Here is a 13,396-nt window from a genome sequence, read left to right as displayed (position 1 = left end):
ATTCTTCCTTTTTGATTATTTGATGGCGTCGATTGTAAATCGTGAAATAGTAGGCGGGTAGGCCCAATGAATACGATTATTCCTGAGCTAGTTTGGATTTATTATTTTCAAGGTCGATGTTATTTTAGATTTTTATTAATTACTTCTCACGTATAACTCGTTTATGTATCGTATTACACATAAGGGTTTAAACCTTTATGCACAGCATTTTATCATAACGCAATGGAATCAGGAATCTAGCTGTATTTCAGCAAAAACTCCAATCAGCTGTCGCTAATGTTCCGGTGAGATTTTGGGGCCGGCACTTTTCTGGACACTTGGTGTCCTCTTAGGGCTTCCATGGGTTGGCCAACTTCTCTCCATCCGACGAACAGGCCATTTTGTCTTGGGGTCGGGTACGGCTGACTGGGGAACTTGACGACTTGGCAGCAGTAACCTCTTCTGCTTGTTTTGATTAAACAATCATTTACTGTCCTTATTTGTAACGTTACCTTGAAATCCTATTTGTCGATTCATTTTGGCAAAATTGTCATGAAATGCCCAATCTATTAATTTGGTTACATTCCACATGGCATAAACAAAAGACTTCTTTCTTTGCCTTGTTCTTAAGAATGGCTGATTTTTCAAAATTTGGCGTTCAATTTTTCAAAACAATGTTAAGTCTTTTAAGTAACCATATACGGTATTAGCCATTGGAAAACGCATCCTCATGTCAGTTCTTATTAGTACGATATGTCTAATCATAAATTAACAAAATGTAAAACTATAAAGAAATGCTGCCGGCCTCTTTGAATTGGTCACTTTGACGCTATTAAATTGCATACTGGCGCATAAAATTGTCTGCCCTCTCAAATAGAAAAGACAAATTTTTCGTTCTTGTAGCCGCCGGTTGCGTTATTTTGCATTTCTGCTAAGTTTAATTTCAAACACAATACAGTCGTTGTCGACTGACGGCTATTTGCGCTGCTAAAATAACTTAAGATGGTAATGAGAAAGTTAACGCAGTGACGTGTAAAATCTACCTGCTCTGTCTTTTCAAGGTTTTCTTTTTCAGTAGGTGAATTGCCTATATCGACGACGAAGAAAGTGCCCAGCGACATCCGCTATAGTCTCAGTTGAATCTCCGAAGCACCGAAGGTGATCGCATCGCCGTGATATCGTTCAAATTCATTTCAACTTTCAGTTTCACCAATGTTTCAACGATGCATCGTCTGTTGTCCATCTTTAAACCTGCGCTGGCTTGCCGGTGGTTTTGTCGGAGCACTCCTGATCATCTGTTATCAACTGAGTGCATCCGTTGATCAACAACTGCTGTTGACGTATAAAGAATTCCTTCAGCAACAGGTATACTCAATGCTAATAGTTGGTTATTTATTTCTAAGCCATCATAAAACAACGAGTATATTAACGCCCACAGGTTATTTCGATGGTCGACAACTTGTCTCCACCACCACCAGCAACCCCAATACAGATTGACAAAAAGTTCATCATTCTCTACTGGACGAAATATTATCATTTCCTTGATTTCGGCAATATCGGACTCGGTGGGAAGCCCTTCGTCACCTGCGATCGTGTAGGTATCAACAGCGGCTGCATGGCGACCACCGATCGAAATTTGCTCAACGAAAGCGACGCCGTCATCTTTCACTTTCGCACCATCAACGTGAGCGACATGCCTCCGCCGGAATGGAGACGTCCTCAACAGCATTTCATCTTCTTTGAAGTCGAATCGCCTGTTCACACCTACCTACCCGCCCTGCGATGGCCATCGCTGAAAAGCTATTTCAACCGAACCATGACGTATCGGCGTGACTCTGACGTCGTCTATCTCCAAACTCACGGCCGACTGAGGTGCATCAACGAGTCATCGTCCTGCGTCGACTTCCCGCTGGCCGCCAAGTCAAACATTCGAATCGATTCCGATCCGGCGGATCGATTCCCTGTCAATCTGACGCTGAAAAACCGAACGGCCGCTTGGTTCGTTTCCAACTGCCATTCCGACGGAGTTGGGGGATCGTGGCGTGAATTTCTGGTGCGCAATTTGTCACAATTCATTCCGGTGGACGTTTACGGTGGATGCGCTACGGAGGAAGCGAAGAAATGCCCCAATCGACCCGCTTGCAACCCGATGCTCGGTCAATATTATCGATTCTATTTGTGTTTCGAAAATTCACTGTGTCCGGATTACGTCACGGAGAAATGCTATCGGCCCATGGCGTACGACACGGTGCCAGTGGTTTACGGCGGATCCGATTATTCCCTATATTTTCCGGCCGGATCCTACATCAACGCCTTAGATTTCGACAGTCCCGAGAGTCTGGCGAATCATCTCAAGAAATTGATGACCGACGACGAGCTGTACCTGAGTTACTTTCGCTGGAGAAGGAAGTATGTGGTCGATTTGGCACCTATAGATTCGTGGTGTCAGCTGTGTCAGATGCTGAGAGATCCGGAGCCCAAAATGTATGATGACATTGGCGCCTGGTGGTCCGGCGAGACGATCAATCAAACCTGTTTGATGAAACCACCCAAATCTCTTGTCAATGTTACTTAATGTTATTCAATTTTTGTGGGGTATTAAATTTACTGGTGAGTTTATTTCATGGTGAATATTTCAGAAATCAATGCGGTTTGCAGGTTTTGGGGTCTGATTGATAATAAAGTTAAGCAGCCAGTCCTTTTCATATAAACTTTGAACTTAAATATTAGGGAAAACTTTCAATAATTTAATTTCTATCCTATTTTCCCGGGGGTTCTTGGGTCATCGTTTTGCTTCATCCTCGTTCGGCCAGATAAAATAAAGCCATTCAAATAATTCGCCAATCGGGATAGGTCAAATGTATCAAAACTGTATGATACCAACAACTCAATATAAATAACCCAAACAACTGATAGAGGGGGAGAGACGAATGCTTTCAAGGAAAGGGGAAAAAATTAAAAGTGGCGTCCTTGAAATGTATGTCCTTGTCTTTTCCATATCTCGGCCTTGTTAGGTACAAATAGCAAATAGCTTCGATTTCCGGCACAACTAAACTGGGCCATCGGCTGATGATTGCGCTTGTAGGATTTGATGGCTATCCTGAATTTCACTGTCGAACGGAAGTGCATAGAAAGGAAGACAATCGGATAAACTCTCGGCTTGAATCATTCTCTCCCTGGTACACACCTTAGACAAGTGTGGACGCATACAACCGCCTCCGTTCTGAAATGTCGATTTTGGCCGTAAACCACCAAAGTGGCTTGAGTCTGCACCCAAGCATAACCACCCTGTTTGGCCAGGAATCGATAGGGCGGAATCTGGATCTGCCCTTTGGCGAACACTAAAATCAAATAGAAATGTCAATCAAAGATCAAGAAATTGAATCACCGATTATCTACACTCACTGGCTTTGTAGTTTTTCAAAACAGTTTCGTTGTCTTGCGCATGATGTAATTCGTACGCTGAACGACCTTTTAAATCCTCCGGCGTGTATCCCAAAAATGTGTAAATCCTTAAATAACAAGAAACAAAAATCCCTTTTCCCAATACCCAGTTAGAAAATGGATTTTTTAATATCATACTTTTCGTCGACAGAAGTGTACTTCATGTCCAAAGTGTGTTTGGTGAGAAAACTGTAACCAGCTAATGGGGTTTTCGTGCAGGATGGGTGCGGGATCGGATCTACAATCAAAACTAAAAAATGGTTCGTGCTGCTGGAGGACTTGACGTCGTTTTCCGAGTCCAAATCGTCGTCGGTCAAGTCTTCTAGGTCGTATTCGTCCACGTAAGATTTGTCTTGTGAATAGTCGAGTCGAATGTTCGATTCCGTCGACAGTATAATGCGTCCCGAACAGTTCATAACCTGGAAAGAGACCAAAAGTGCAATTAAAATACAATTTGATATTGTGGCTGTTTAACGTTTGCCAATATACTTTGTATGGGACGACTTTTTGGTTGATTTTACTCCGCTTTTTGGCCATTAACGCCGACTTGAAGCGGAGGCAAAAGGAGCGCGCTGGATCGCCATCGGGACGGAGGGCAAGGATTTCCCGGAGTTCATCATGGTCGCACGGATGGCAATAGTCGTAAATGCTTTGTCCAATCAAATCCATCTGTCGAATTCACAGAATTATGACTAGCGATGCAAATCTAACGCATTAGAGTTTCATTCGATTCATTTATTTTAATTAAATATTATTTTACGTATTTCATTTTTTTAACCAATCATTTTTATTGAATATATTTTTTTAAAGAAAATGCCAGAGCCATTCAAATGACTCTGAAAATGCAATAAAAAATTAAAAAACTCGATAATAAAAAATAACTTTTCGTTTTCGACTCATAGTCCATTTTCACAATCTGGCAAACGTAAAACGGGCCCCCACTCCTCCCAGATTGCAGACTACAATTTAGGGAACGTCACATGGAAAATAAAGATGGAACGTTTCTCTCTCTCTCTGTCTCTTTTAAAGTGATAGTATAAATAAAAATAAAACTTCCAAGCAGATAGTTTGTGCACTTCACAATGGTAATTCTACTATTTTGGCAGGTATGTTAATCTTAATTTTGTAAACCTGAGAGTGAGCTATTTTGTAGTGTACAAAGTTCAGCCAGAGGCAGACACAGACTTATTTCATGACCTTGTTCATAAAACAGAAGAACCTATAAAAGTGTACCTGTAAAAGACCAAGTTCCTGCGTCACGTTCTCAGTCAGGTAGACAATATCCCCCTTGGAGGATAGCGCCAATAACATGCCACCAAGGGCTTGTGGCCAGCAAGCATCAGCCATCGAACATTGGTTCTCATTTAACATACTGAACAGTTCTTGCACACCTGTAAAACAAAATAACAGAATCAGATGAGGTGCCATTCCAGACCGAAAAGAAACTTACTGTTGTCCAGTAGGGACTGCACTTTGAGAAAAGCGATGGTAAGCCTCATGATGGAAGCCTTGTCCAACTGAGAGGTGAGGCTGCTGGATATTGGCAGTAGATTTGCCAAATCGTTAAAAGTTTCCACTTCCTGGCTGCGACGATATCGTGCAGCTTCGCGTGATTTCTCTTTGCGCTTCTCTGATTTTCTAATTCGGGCGAATTTAGTCGCGGTATTATAGAAGGATCGAGAACCCATTTTCCTGCAGATTTTTTACCAGTCACTAACTCAACTAACTTGATACAGCGTCTCTTACGGACGATCGAAATTGAAAGAATGTCACGATTATTCATATAGTAGGAAGTTTTTATAGTTGAGGACAGAAACGACAACAAATTTTTCGAACAAAACAGCATATTTATCGTTATTTTTTCTTTTCAGATGGAAAGGATTCCAAGTTACCAATCAACTAATGATGACCTCCAACCATTTTTGGACGGCATTCTGCTCAAGCTGGTAAGTCCAATGTCTGAACTCTTAACCCCTCCAATATTATGTTTCTGTCCATGGTCAGAAGAAAATTCGTTTGGCTTACGAATCTCATGTCACGTATGCCCTGCGCTCTACATTTCATGCGGCACGTGCCAGACTAGTTTTTGTTTACTTTTTTAAAACTAGAGAGAAACGTTGGTGAAAAACATCTATTTTTTTAAATGGTAAGCGGTCAAAGGAGAAAGTATGCAACATGACACAACCGATTTTGAAAACGAGATTGTTGACGTATTGATCGAAAAATTTGTTTAGTCTACAAACTTGTGAGGCTAAAAATAACTTTTCCTATGCGATGCGGCAAATCACAAAGTTCGAAACGGAAAAATTTATTTTAAACAATTTGTTATACGAGCCGATAACAACAAACATTTTGAGATTCCGATAAAGTAAATAAATAATAAATATTCGTCATTTGATCTAGCGAGTTGACAACGTTTAAATTGTTGTGGTGTATTTATCTAAGCCAGGTGCGCTCCGCTGCCATTTATTCGTCGTCTTTTTCGTCTCATTGATTGTCTCTGTTAGTATTTCGATTTTCTGTCTTTGAATGCACAGATTTTGTAGAGAAAAACTGCAGACTGCGTCAGCTGATTCGGTTTGTACCGTCCTCGGTAGTGAGTCGCTAGTCATTGTTGTATCAGATGCTGAGGAATCCAGGGTCCAACAGACCAACACTTATTTAGTTTGACACTGTCTGCGTCTGCCACTTGAATCTCTTGTTAGTATTAGGCAATAATTCGTAGTGTTCGTGATGATGTGAAACAAGGAAATGTGTGAATTTTCGTACACATGTAACAGTAGGGTACTAATCCGGAAAGAGTTGCAAGAATATTCTTGAACAGAGAATACGTGGATACACAAATGTTATTCATAAATCCAAGGGTATTTGACTACAGAAGTGATGTTTTTTTTCCTCTCCTCATCATATCATGGTTGCTGAATTTTGTGGGTCTGAGTTAGCAAACAGCGTAAATTTTTTTGCCATATTTTCTTGCATTATGAGAGTCATCACAGTCATTGCACCAGCATTGTTACTAATACGTTCCCCCGGTACAAATTAGCACTGCTAATCATGTTTGCGCGTCCCAGCAGTGTTTGCATTAGAATTATACTCAACTCACAAGTTTTACAAATACTGTGCACGGAAAAATGTTTCCACACACTATTACATACCTGAGAGATCGTCATTTGCTGGACAATTATTTTCGAGCTTTGTCAATAATTCTTGAATATTGTAGGTTTCCGATCGCTAAATTTGTGTAGAGAAGGTTCAACGAACTCTTTGCGAGCGTATTACAAACACGCGAGTACTGAAATTCGCCCAGCACCGTTACATGTTGGCACTTGGCAGTAGGGATATGTCTACCACACTTATTTGTGCGTTTTCATCTTGCATTGCGTAAATCGTTTGCTAAGGATTTGGCTGATGAGAGAAATGGGCGAAAGGAGACGATATAAGAAGCGACACTCCAGTGACAACATTCTGAATCGATCGAAGGGTCGCACCCATCGTCAACTAGCCAGTAGTAACTTACATTTTATCTTAGTGAATCTATTGTAAAAATTACTGTGACGATAGGTCCTCACCGTGATGAAGAATTTAGCGCTTTTCAGATTATCTCTATTCTTTTTAATAGCGATATCTTTAGTAATTGTTGATGCCCAAAGGACAGTCACAAGAACAGAAATTAGTACGAGAATTACGACCGTAACCGTCACCAAAAACGTAAGCTTGTTCAGGATACATTTAAATTGAATCGATTAATTGTTTTCAATTTTAACTCATCACTGGCGCAGTTTGTCTGTGCCAAATTGGTCAACGTGACAGGAACTTGTCGTCGCGGTCGAAGCTTCTTAATCGACGAGCCCGTCATTCTTACATTCGATGACGAACTCGACGAAACAATCGAAAATGAATTGCACCACATGCTCAATCCTCAATTCATACCTTCTAGGACACTCGGGTATATTTGATTCGTATTACTCGATCGCAAATCATTTGTTTAATTGATGAAATTGTAGAGTGGAGGTGACACCGTTGGTCATGTTACCTGCCATGCAGTTGCCGAATAACGACGTTCAACATTCGTCCAATTATTACCATCATCCTCGTTTACCGCCCTTACCGAGAATTCACGTTATCCAACCGTCGGTGCAGTTCGACACGAGATACGCGGGACGGAACAAAATAGGCTTGGGAACGGGCGACCCGGAGCCGAGAATTTATTTCTCTCAGATCAACGCATTATTTAATAGGCTTGTTAATAATCTCCGACCGAGGCAGTCCGTTACAGTCACCATCACCAATTTTATCTCGCGTAATAATACTCAAATTAGTTATTCGTTGTTCGTATTTTAAATTAGTGCATATTGTTGAACACACGCAGAGACTAGAAGTGTTACGGTGGGTGGCACCACATCCACTTTCTTCATCATGAGCTGCACACCAAATCCTTTCACGTTTTCAACTTGCCCGGCCCGCCGTTCCAGCCCCAATTGAAATATGTTTTGATAGACGTCGGCGCTCTGTTATTTATTAGCTTATAGGCTATAATTATTTATTGTTTTAAAATAATTTCTTGTCTTATGAAATAACATATTTCTGATAGATGCATTTACAGTGTAGTCATTTAACCGGACTCAAAGTAGATGGCGGTGTCCATACGAACTAAAAATTTATTTTATAGTAATTTCCGTAAAAAACAGCCGGATAGCGCCACTTATTTGGATGAAGGAAATGCGTGACTGTCAAGCGAACATCGGAAGACATCAGCATTCTATTGTAGACATCCGCCAAGCCACGCTGGGCACATAAAAGCCCCGCAATCTAAGCCTCGATGAGTGTTGCCTCCGGTTGCTTCTCCTCTAAGTTTTCTTTATTGAAATGCCGAAATGGCCTATATTACAAATTTTCAGTCCTTAAACACCCAAATGACAGCCCTTGCAAGAAACAATTTTTTCCAAGATCGGAGTTTTATTGTTTCAGTTGCAGTTCACCTGCATTTAACTTTTCATTTAATGGAAGTAGAACTGGACAGGTTCGTTGGGGTCGATTGTGCTGTTCATTCCCTTTGAATCTTTTACAATGCACCGGGTTCTATTGTGATAAAAGTCGTCTGTGGCGACGTGAGAGTTATTGAGATGATTGCCGGAAACGGTCAGCCACGCAATAAAATGTCGCAAATCGCATGCCATGGGAATCTTAGGTAGACCCAATGCCAAGACCCTATTGGAAAGTGTATAGTTGTAATAATTTAAATTTTTAAAAAGTACCTAATCGTCCAAATAATACTTGAATGGGCTGGTAGGATAGCGAATTTCAATGCCAGCCTTTTCTCTACAGATGCCGCTATAGTAAACATCTTCGAAAGGCATTAATGGCGTCGTTTGGAAAGCGGCCAATAGCGGAAGGAAGGCACTTCCGTGTATCAAAGCAGCCGGGCCGAAATAATATTTCGGGTAGCTTTTCCATGGCCATTCCTCATACGTGATGCTCCATTTTCCAGCTATAGAATTGAAATAATATTATTAATGTTGTTTTATTTATTTGGAAAAAAATGAGGTTTGTATTTTTGGCTGATTCTTTATATTTTCGTTGTACCTCTCATAGAATTCAAATATCCAGCTGGTAAACCAAAGATAGTCCCATTTGACGGGTGGTACGACCTAACGAAATGAATTAAATTGCGCACGTTCACGTAGATGTCGTCGTCCACTTTGAAAAGGAAATCAACTTTGGAGCAGTGTCTGTACAGCCAGTTGAAGAGACCGGTTAATTTGAATGGCAAATTTCTGTAGAAATCCGACACTCCTATCTGAATGATGTCGCCGTACAGTTTACTCTCCTCTTCTATTTTGGCTTGCGTCACATTATTGGCCGTCAGTCCCACAATGAAGCCGAAACCAGCGGTAACTAACGAACCCTTTTCACTCTCCGCTTTCAGATGGTTTTTCCACGTTTTTCGAATCATTTTCCGTTTTTCGAAATTACTAGGGGCCGATATGACAGCTACGAAAACGCTTGGATTGACGGCCACGTTCGGACACGGCTGGATGGTGATGGGGTACCGGAAGGAAAGGACGTCGTTGATCACCGGACCGAATTCCGGTTTCAGTGGTTCCGCATTAGCTAAAGGTAACAATCCCAATCGAGTCACCGCATACCTTGTGTAATTTTCCACTCCGGGATAAGAAGTGTTGCGCAAAACAACGGCGGCATATTTGAAAAACTCTCGATGAGAATCTAACATTTTCTTGTGATCCTCGAACGTTTTATTACTCGAGTAATCAGCGTGATTTCTTTCTTTCTCCAGTAGTTGCAATATTTTAATTAGCGACGAGTTGGTATGACGGACAATCTCTTGTTCTTTTTCTAGCAAAGTGACGATTTGTTTTAATTCATTCGTACTCATGTTTTCTGCCACGAAAAGTTGTTTGTGCGACAACATCTTTGTTTCTTCTGGCAAATTGCTACTAGAAAGGAAAAGTGGGGCTGTCACAGTAGTATCTTCAACTTGATCAATGAATATGGTGGTCGTCGGCTGGGTGAAACAGATGAAATAAATAGCACTGCTGATGGTCAGTAAAAGTAAACCCGCATTCCTGATTGAAAAGTGAGCCCTTAACCGCCTGAAAATTGCCAAACTCGAATATTTACCGCGAATTAATGTGACACTACACATCTTAACAACAATTTCAAACGTTCTTGTTCTAGGTCCGAAACATATACTGGCCAACATTTGATGTGTCTCAGGCTTCTTCTAAGGGGAAACATCGTCAGATAAATCGTCGTGTACACCGTGAAATTATACCCTCCTTCTAAGATGTCAGTTGTCCGACAGCACATGAGGTACTGTGGCGAGTTTTCTGTAACGGTATAATTATTTCAATGTCAACAACTTGCAGGTTATCTTCCTCAATAAAGTTCGGTGACACGTACCGGCCGAAGCAGTCGCATCAAAGGAACGATCAAACATTAAAGAAATTATAAGAATATCCGGCATTGACCTGTTGTTATGGTGGGAAAACATTCCTTGCGCATTTCCCACAGAAAATCTCGATTAAAATAGTTATACCATTGTCCGATATTGTCCTCTGCTGAACCCTGGAACATCCCATGGAACATGTTCAAACGGCCGCAATTATTGTTGAATTTTACCGACGAATCGATTCAATTTTCTGGCGGAAGGCGAAGCGGAGAAAGTGCAGGAAATAGGCGGTCCATTTTTCTCAAATTCTCAGTAACTCGAGTATAGCAAAGTCAAACACAATCGGTCATGTGATCGAATTTGAAGTAGCAAACACTGGCAGACTCTAATCGAAACTATCGCATTCAAGTTTGTGCCATCGTCCAGAATGAAGTCATCAACGAGAAGCTCTTCCTATCCGATCCTCATGTTGTCATTTCTTTCATTTCTCATAGTGATCCACTTCGTCCTATTTTGGCTGTGCCTAGAACGGAACCGCACGCATCACTTACACGGTATCGTTGGTATATCCTTTTGAACGTAATAAGCTTATCATGAACACAAGTATTAATGATATGGATAATTGCTGTTACAGATTTGGATTTGACGTCTATCAAAAAGAGGATCTTAATCATTACGACTTGGCGCTCCGGCTCAACATTTCTGGGTGACCTCATCAAAAGTGCACCGAGCGTGTTTTATTCGTTCGAGCCGCTGTTGTACCTGGACAATCACCCTGGATCAAAGACCGAACTAATCCAGTCCCTATTCCACTGCCGGTTTTCTCTCGGTTACCTGCGCAGTGCCAACGGACTCACTGGCCTCCCTAACGACATGCAGAGAAACAAACGAGTGTGGAGTGAATGCATCCACAACCGCACTTTGTGCTCTGATCCGGAATTTGTCGCTCACCTGTGCTCCAGTTTCCCCATCCATCTAATCAAAACAGTTCGGTTAAGCGTCAAGGAATTACCGGCGCTACTGGAAAGCGATCCTGTATTATCCAAAGAATTGAAAATAATCCACCTGGTTCGTGATCCTCGCGCAATCATGACCTCAAGAGCCAAACTGAAATGGTGTCAAAATAATCCGGCTTGTAAAAACGCCAGTCGTCTCTGCGCGGACATGGAGGAAGATCTGCAATTGATGAATGGACTTGTGACTCGCTTTCCAAATCAATATTACCGGTTGAAATTCGAGGATTTGGCTGTTGACGTCGAGATGGAGACGGACAAACTCTTTCGCTTCTTGGAAATGCCCGTCACCGTCTCCACCAGGGCCTTTCTCGACAGCCACACGAAATCAAACGACCAGAAAATGAAGGAAAACTTTTTAGATTTCGACCATTCGACGTATCGAAAATCAGACGCCGTGGCTTACGGATGGAAAAAGAAAATGGGGGAGAAAGTCATTGCTAACATCACGGAAATCTGCAAACCAGCGTTGGAAATGTTGAACATGTTTTAAAAAACATTTATAATTGCGTGTTTGCCTAAACAGTGCGCTCGTTATCATTTTTAAAAGTTTCCTTCTTTGATTGACTGTATTGTGTTTTATTACTGGATTCAATTTTCATCGATTTAATTGCTAAAGTTGCATTAAAACAACAGCGCTAGCCAAGCGACTCCGCGTTAATTGTTACATAGAATATTTTAAAAAAGAAACAATAGATTTATTTTAGTCTAGACATTCAATTTTAGATTAAAGATGATGACACGTATTATTTTCCTAAAACTGAAGGTTAAACAAATTTGTGTTTTTAATGAATGACTTAACACTTTCGTTTTTTGTTAGTTTTATCAATTTTGCAGTAATCATGGGTGTGTATTGTGTTTCCTGTTTCCACTGATGAGTGTCCTTCATATTCTGGTCATCCGGCCTTAAAAATGAAAAAGCTATAGCAGTGTGATCTTCACAACGAAAGAAAACTTTGATCAGCAAAGGAGCAACAATTATGAGCACCACAACTTTTGTTCGTCTCGTCGGAGTCTCCATCATTTTGGCATCGTCGTTGGTGATGACAGAACCTCAGAGGACAGCCACCAGTACTGAAACAACTACTATAATTTCAACAGTATTTGTCACCAGAAACGTAAGTTGTTGAATAAAATTATGTTGGAATGCTGATGATGTGCTAATATTATTGAAACAGTTTCTATGTGCCAAACTGGTCAACGTGACGGGAGCGTGTCGCCGCAGCCGTGGCTTCCTAATAGACGAGCCCGTCGTTCTAACGTTTGACGAGGAATTAAATGAGCCTGTGGATAAAACGTTAGACTCTGTTTTACATCCGCAGTTCAAGCCATCCGCAACGCTCGGGTATATAACTTCTTTCATAACTTTTCTACCAAACAATCTCTTAATACTTTTTGATTACGCAGAGTGGAGGTGACGCCCTTGGTCTTGTTACCTGCGGCAAATGACAACAGCCAACACGGTCTGCCTTCGCTTTCACCCGAGACAGACGATGTCGTTCAGCCGTCGAAATCGAACAATATCCGCACAGCCAGAAATCAGGATCCGCAAATCTACATCTCTCATATCAACGCCTTTTTCAGCAACATTGTCATAGTCAACAATCAAACACCAAGGTCTTCCGTCACCGTTACCGTCACTCAATCTATCACACGTAAGATTTCTTCATAGCATTTGCGAAATTATATTTAAAACAAGGAGACTAAAGTTGGGATTTCTATTATTTCCCTTAAAATCGAATGGCCAGAGACAACAAGTATCACGACGGGTACTACCATCAGCTTCTTCCTGATGTACTGCACTCCTCGTCCATTCCCGTTTGTCACCTGCACTACCGGAATCTCTGCGACCCAGTCCTTATTTAATGTACAGGGATTGATTGAATAAATCTGACGATTTTTGCTATCATCTGGTACCGTATTATAATTTCACTGGCGTCAGCCGCGAAAAGAAATACTAGAGCACTTTACCTAAACACAAGCTTATTTGTAACGCTTTTAAGACGGACTCCCGTCGATTGGATGAGAAATTCTTGGTTGGATATTATAC

At 41.3% G+C, this 13,396-nt stretch overlaps 5 protein-coding genes across 13 annotated transcripts in view; 4 read left to right on the top strand and 1 right to left on the bottom strand.

The window, feature by feature from the left end:
• LOC124316246 overlaps nt 1–13,396 on the top strand; it is a 686,332-nt gene that overhangs the window by 538,736 nt on the left and 134,200 nt on the right. The window lies entirely within an intron of this gene.
• Nucleotides 1,056–2,744, top strand: LOC124316327 (alpha-(1,3)-fucosyltransferase C-like). The gene is made up of 2 exons (XM_046782211.1): nt 1,056–1,344; nt 1,418–2,744. Exons 1-2 carry the CDS (start codon nt 1,192–1,194, stop codon nt 2,552–2,554), a joined length of 1,290 nt encoding a protein of 429 aa, XP_046638167.1. The 5' UTR covers nt 1,056–1,191; the 3' UTR covers nt 2,555–2,744.
• On the bottom strand, nt 2,829–5,140 carry LOC124316356 (hypoxia-inducible factor 1-alpha-like). Its single transcript, XM_046782253.1, has 7 exons — nt 4,874–5,140; nt 4,657–4,814; nt 3,913–4,092; nt 3,562–3,842; nt 3,385–3,491; nt 3,167–3,320; nt 2,829–3,089 (listed from the first exon to the last, which is right to left on the bottom strand). Exons 1-7 carry the CDS (start codon nt 5,109–5,111, stop codon nt 3,029–3,031), a joined length of 1,179 nt encoding a protein of 392 aa, XP_046638209.1. The 5' UTR covers nt 5,112–5,140; the 3' UTR covers nt 2,829–3,028.
• On the top strand, nt 4,268–13,255 carry LOC124316394 (carbohydrate sulfotransferase 7-like). 9 transcript variants are annotated; one of them, XM_046782319.1, is made up of 11 exons: nt 4,268–4,529; nt 5,295–5,369; nt 8,749–8,864; nt 9,016–9,033; nt 9,108–9,314; nt 9,400–9,540; nt 10,828–10,887; nt 10,968–12,464; nt 12,525–12,691; nt 12,754–13,001; nt 13,095–13,255. In XM_046782319.1, the coding sequence occupies exons 6-8, from the start codon at nt 9,408–9,410 to the stop codon at nt 11,837–11,839; spliced, it is 1,065 nt and encodes a 354-aa protein (XP_046638275.1). In that variant the 5' UTR covers nt 4,268–4,529; nt 5,295–5,369; nt 8,749–8,864; nt 9,016–9,033; nt 9,108–9,314; nt 9,400–9,407; the 3' UTR covers nt 11,840–12,464; nt 12,525–12,691; nt 12,754–13,001; nt 13,095–13,255. The 9 variants fall into 9 exon arrangements, with proteins under 9 accessions (XP_046638275.1, XP_046638274.1, XP_046638278.1 ...); XM_046782318.1 differs by having other exon boundaries at nt 8,749–8,892; XM_046782322.1 differs by lacking the exons at nt 8,749–8,864; nt 9,016–9,033; nt 9,108–9,314 and adding exons at nt 10,120–10,254; nt 10,311–10,423 and having other exon boundaries at nt 9,350–9,540; nt 10,594–10,887.
• LOC124316519 lies at nt 6,347–8,728 on the top strand. Its single transcript, XM_046782513.1, has 4 exons — nt 6,347–7,131; nt 7,203–7,369; nt 7,428–7,723; nt 7,793–8,728. The coding sequence occupies exons 1-4, from the start codon at nt 6,997–6,999 to the stop codon at nt 7,903–7,905; spliced, it is 711 nt and encodes a 236-aa protein (XP_046638469.1). The 5' UTR covers nt 6,347–6,996; the 3' UTR covers nt 7,906–8,728.

The sequence above is a fragment of the Daphnia pulicaria genome, chromosome 12 (assembly GCF_021234035.1).
Source record: "Daphnia pulicaria isolate SC F1-1A chromosome 12, SC_F0-13Bv2, whole genome shotgun sequence".
NCBI lineage: Eukaryota > Metazoa > Arthropoda > Branchiopoda > Diplostraca > Daphniidae > Daphnia > Daphnia pulicaria.
This window is presented reverse-complemented; position numbering and strand designations above follow the sequence as displayed.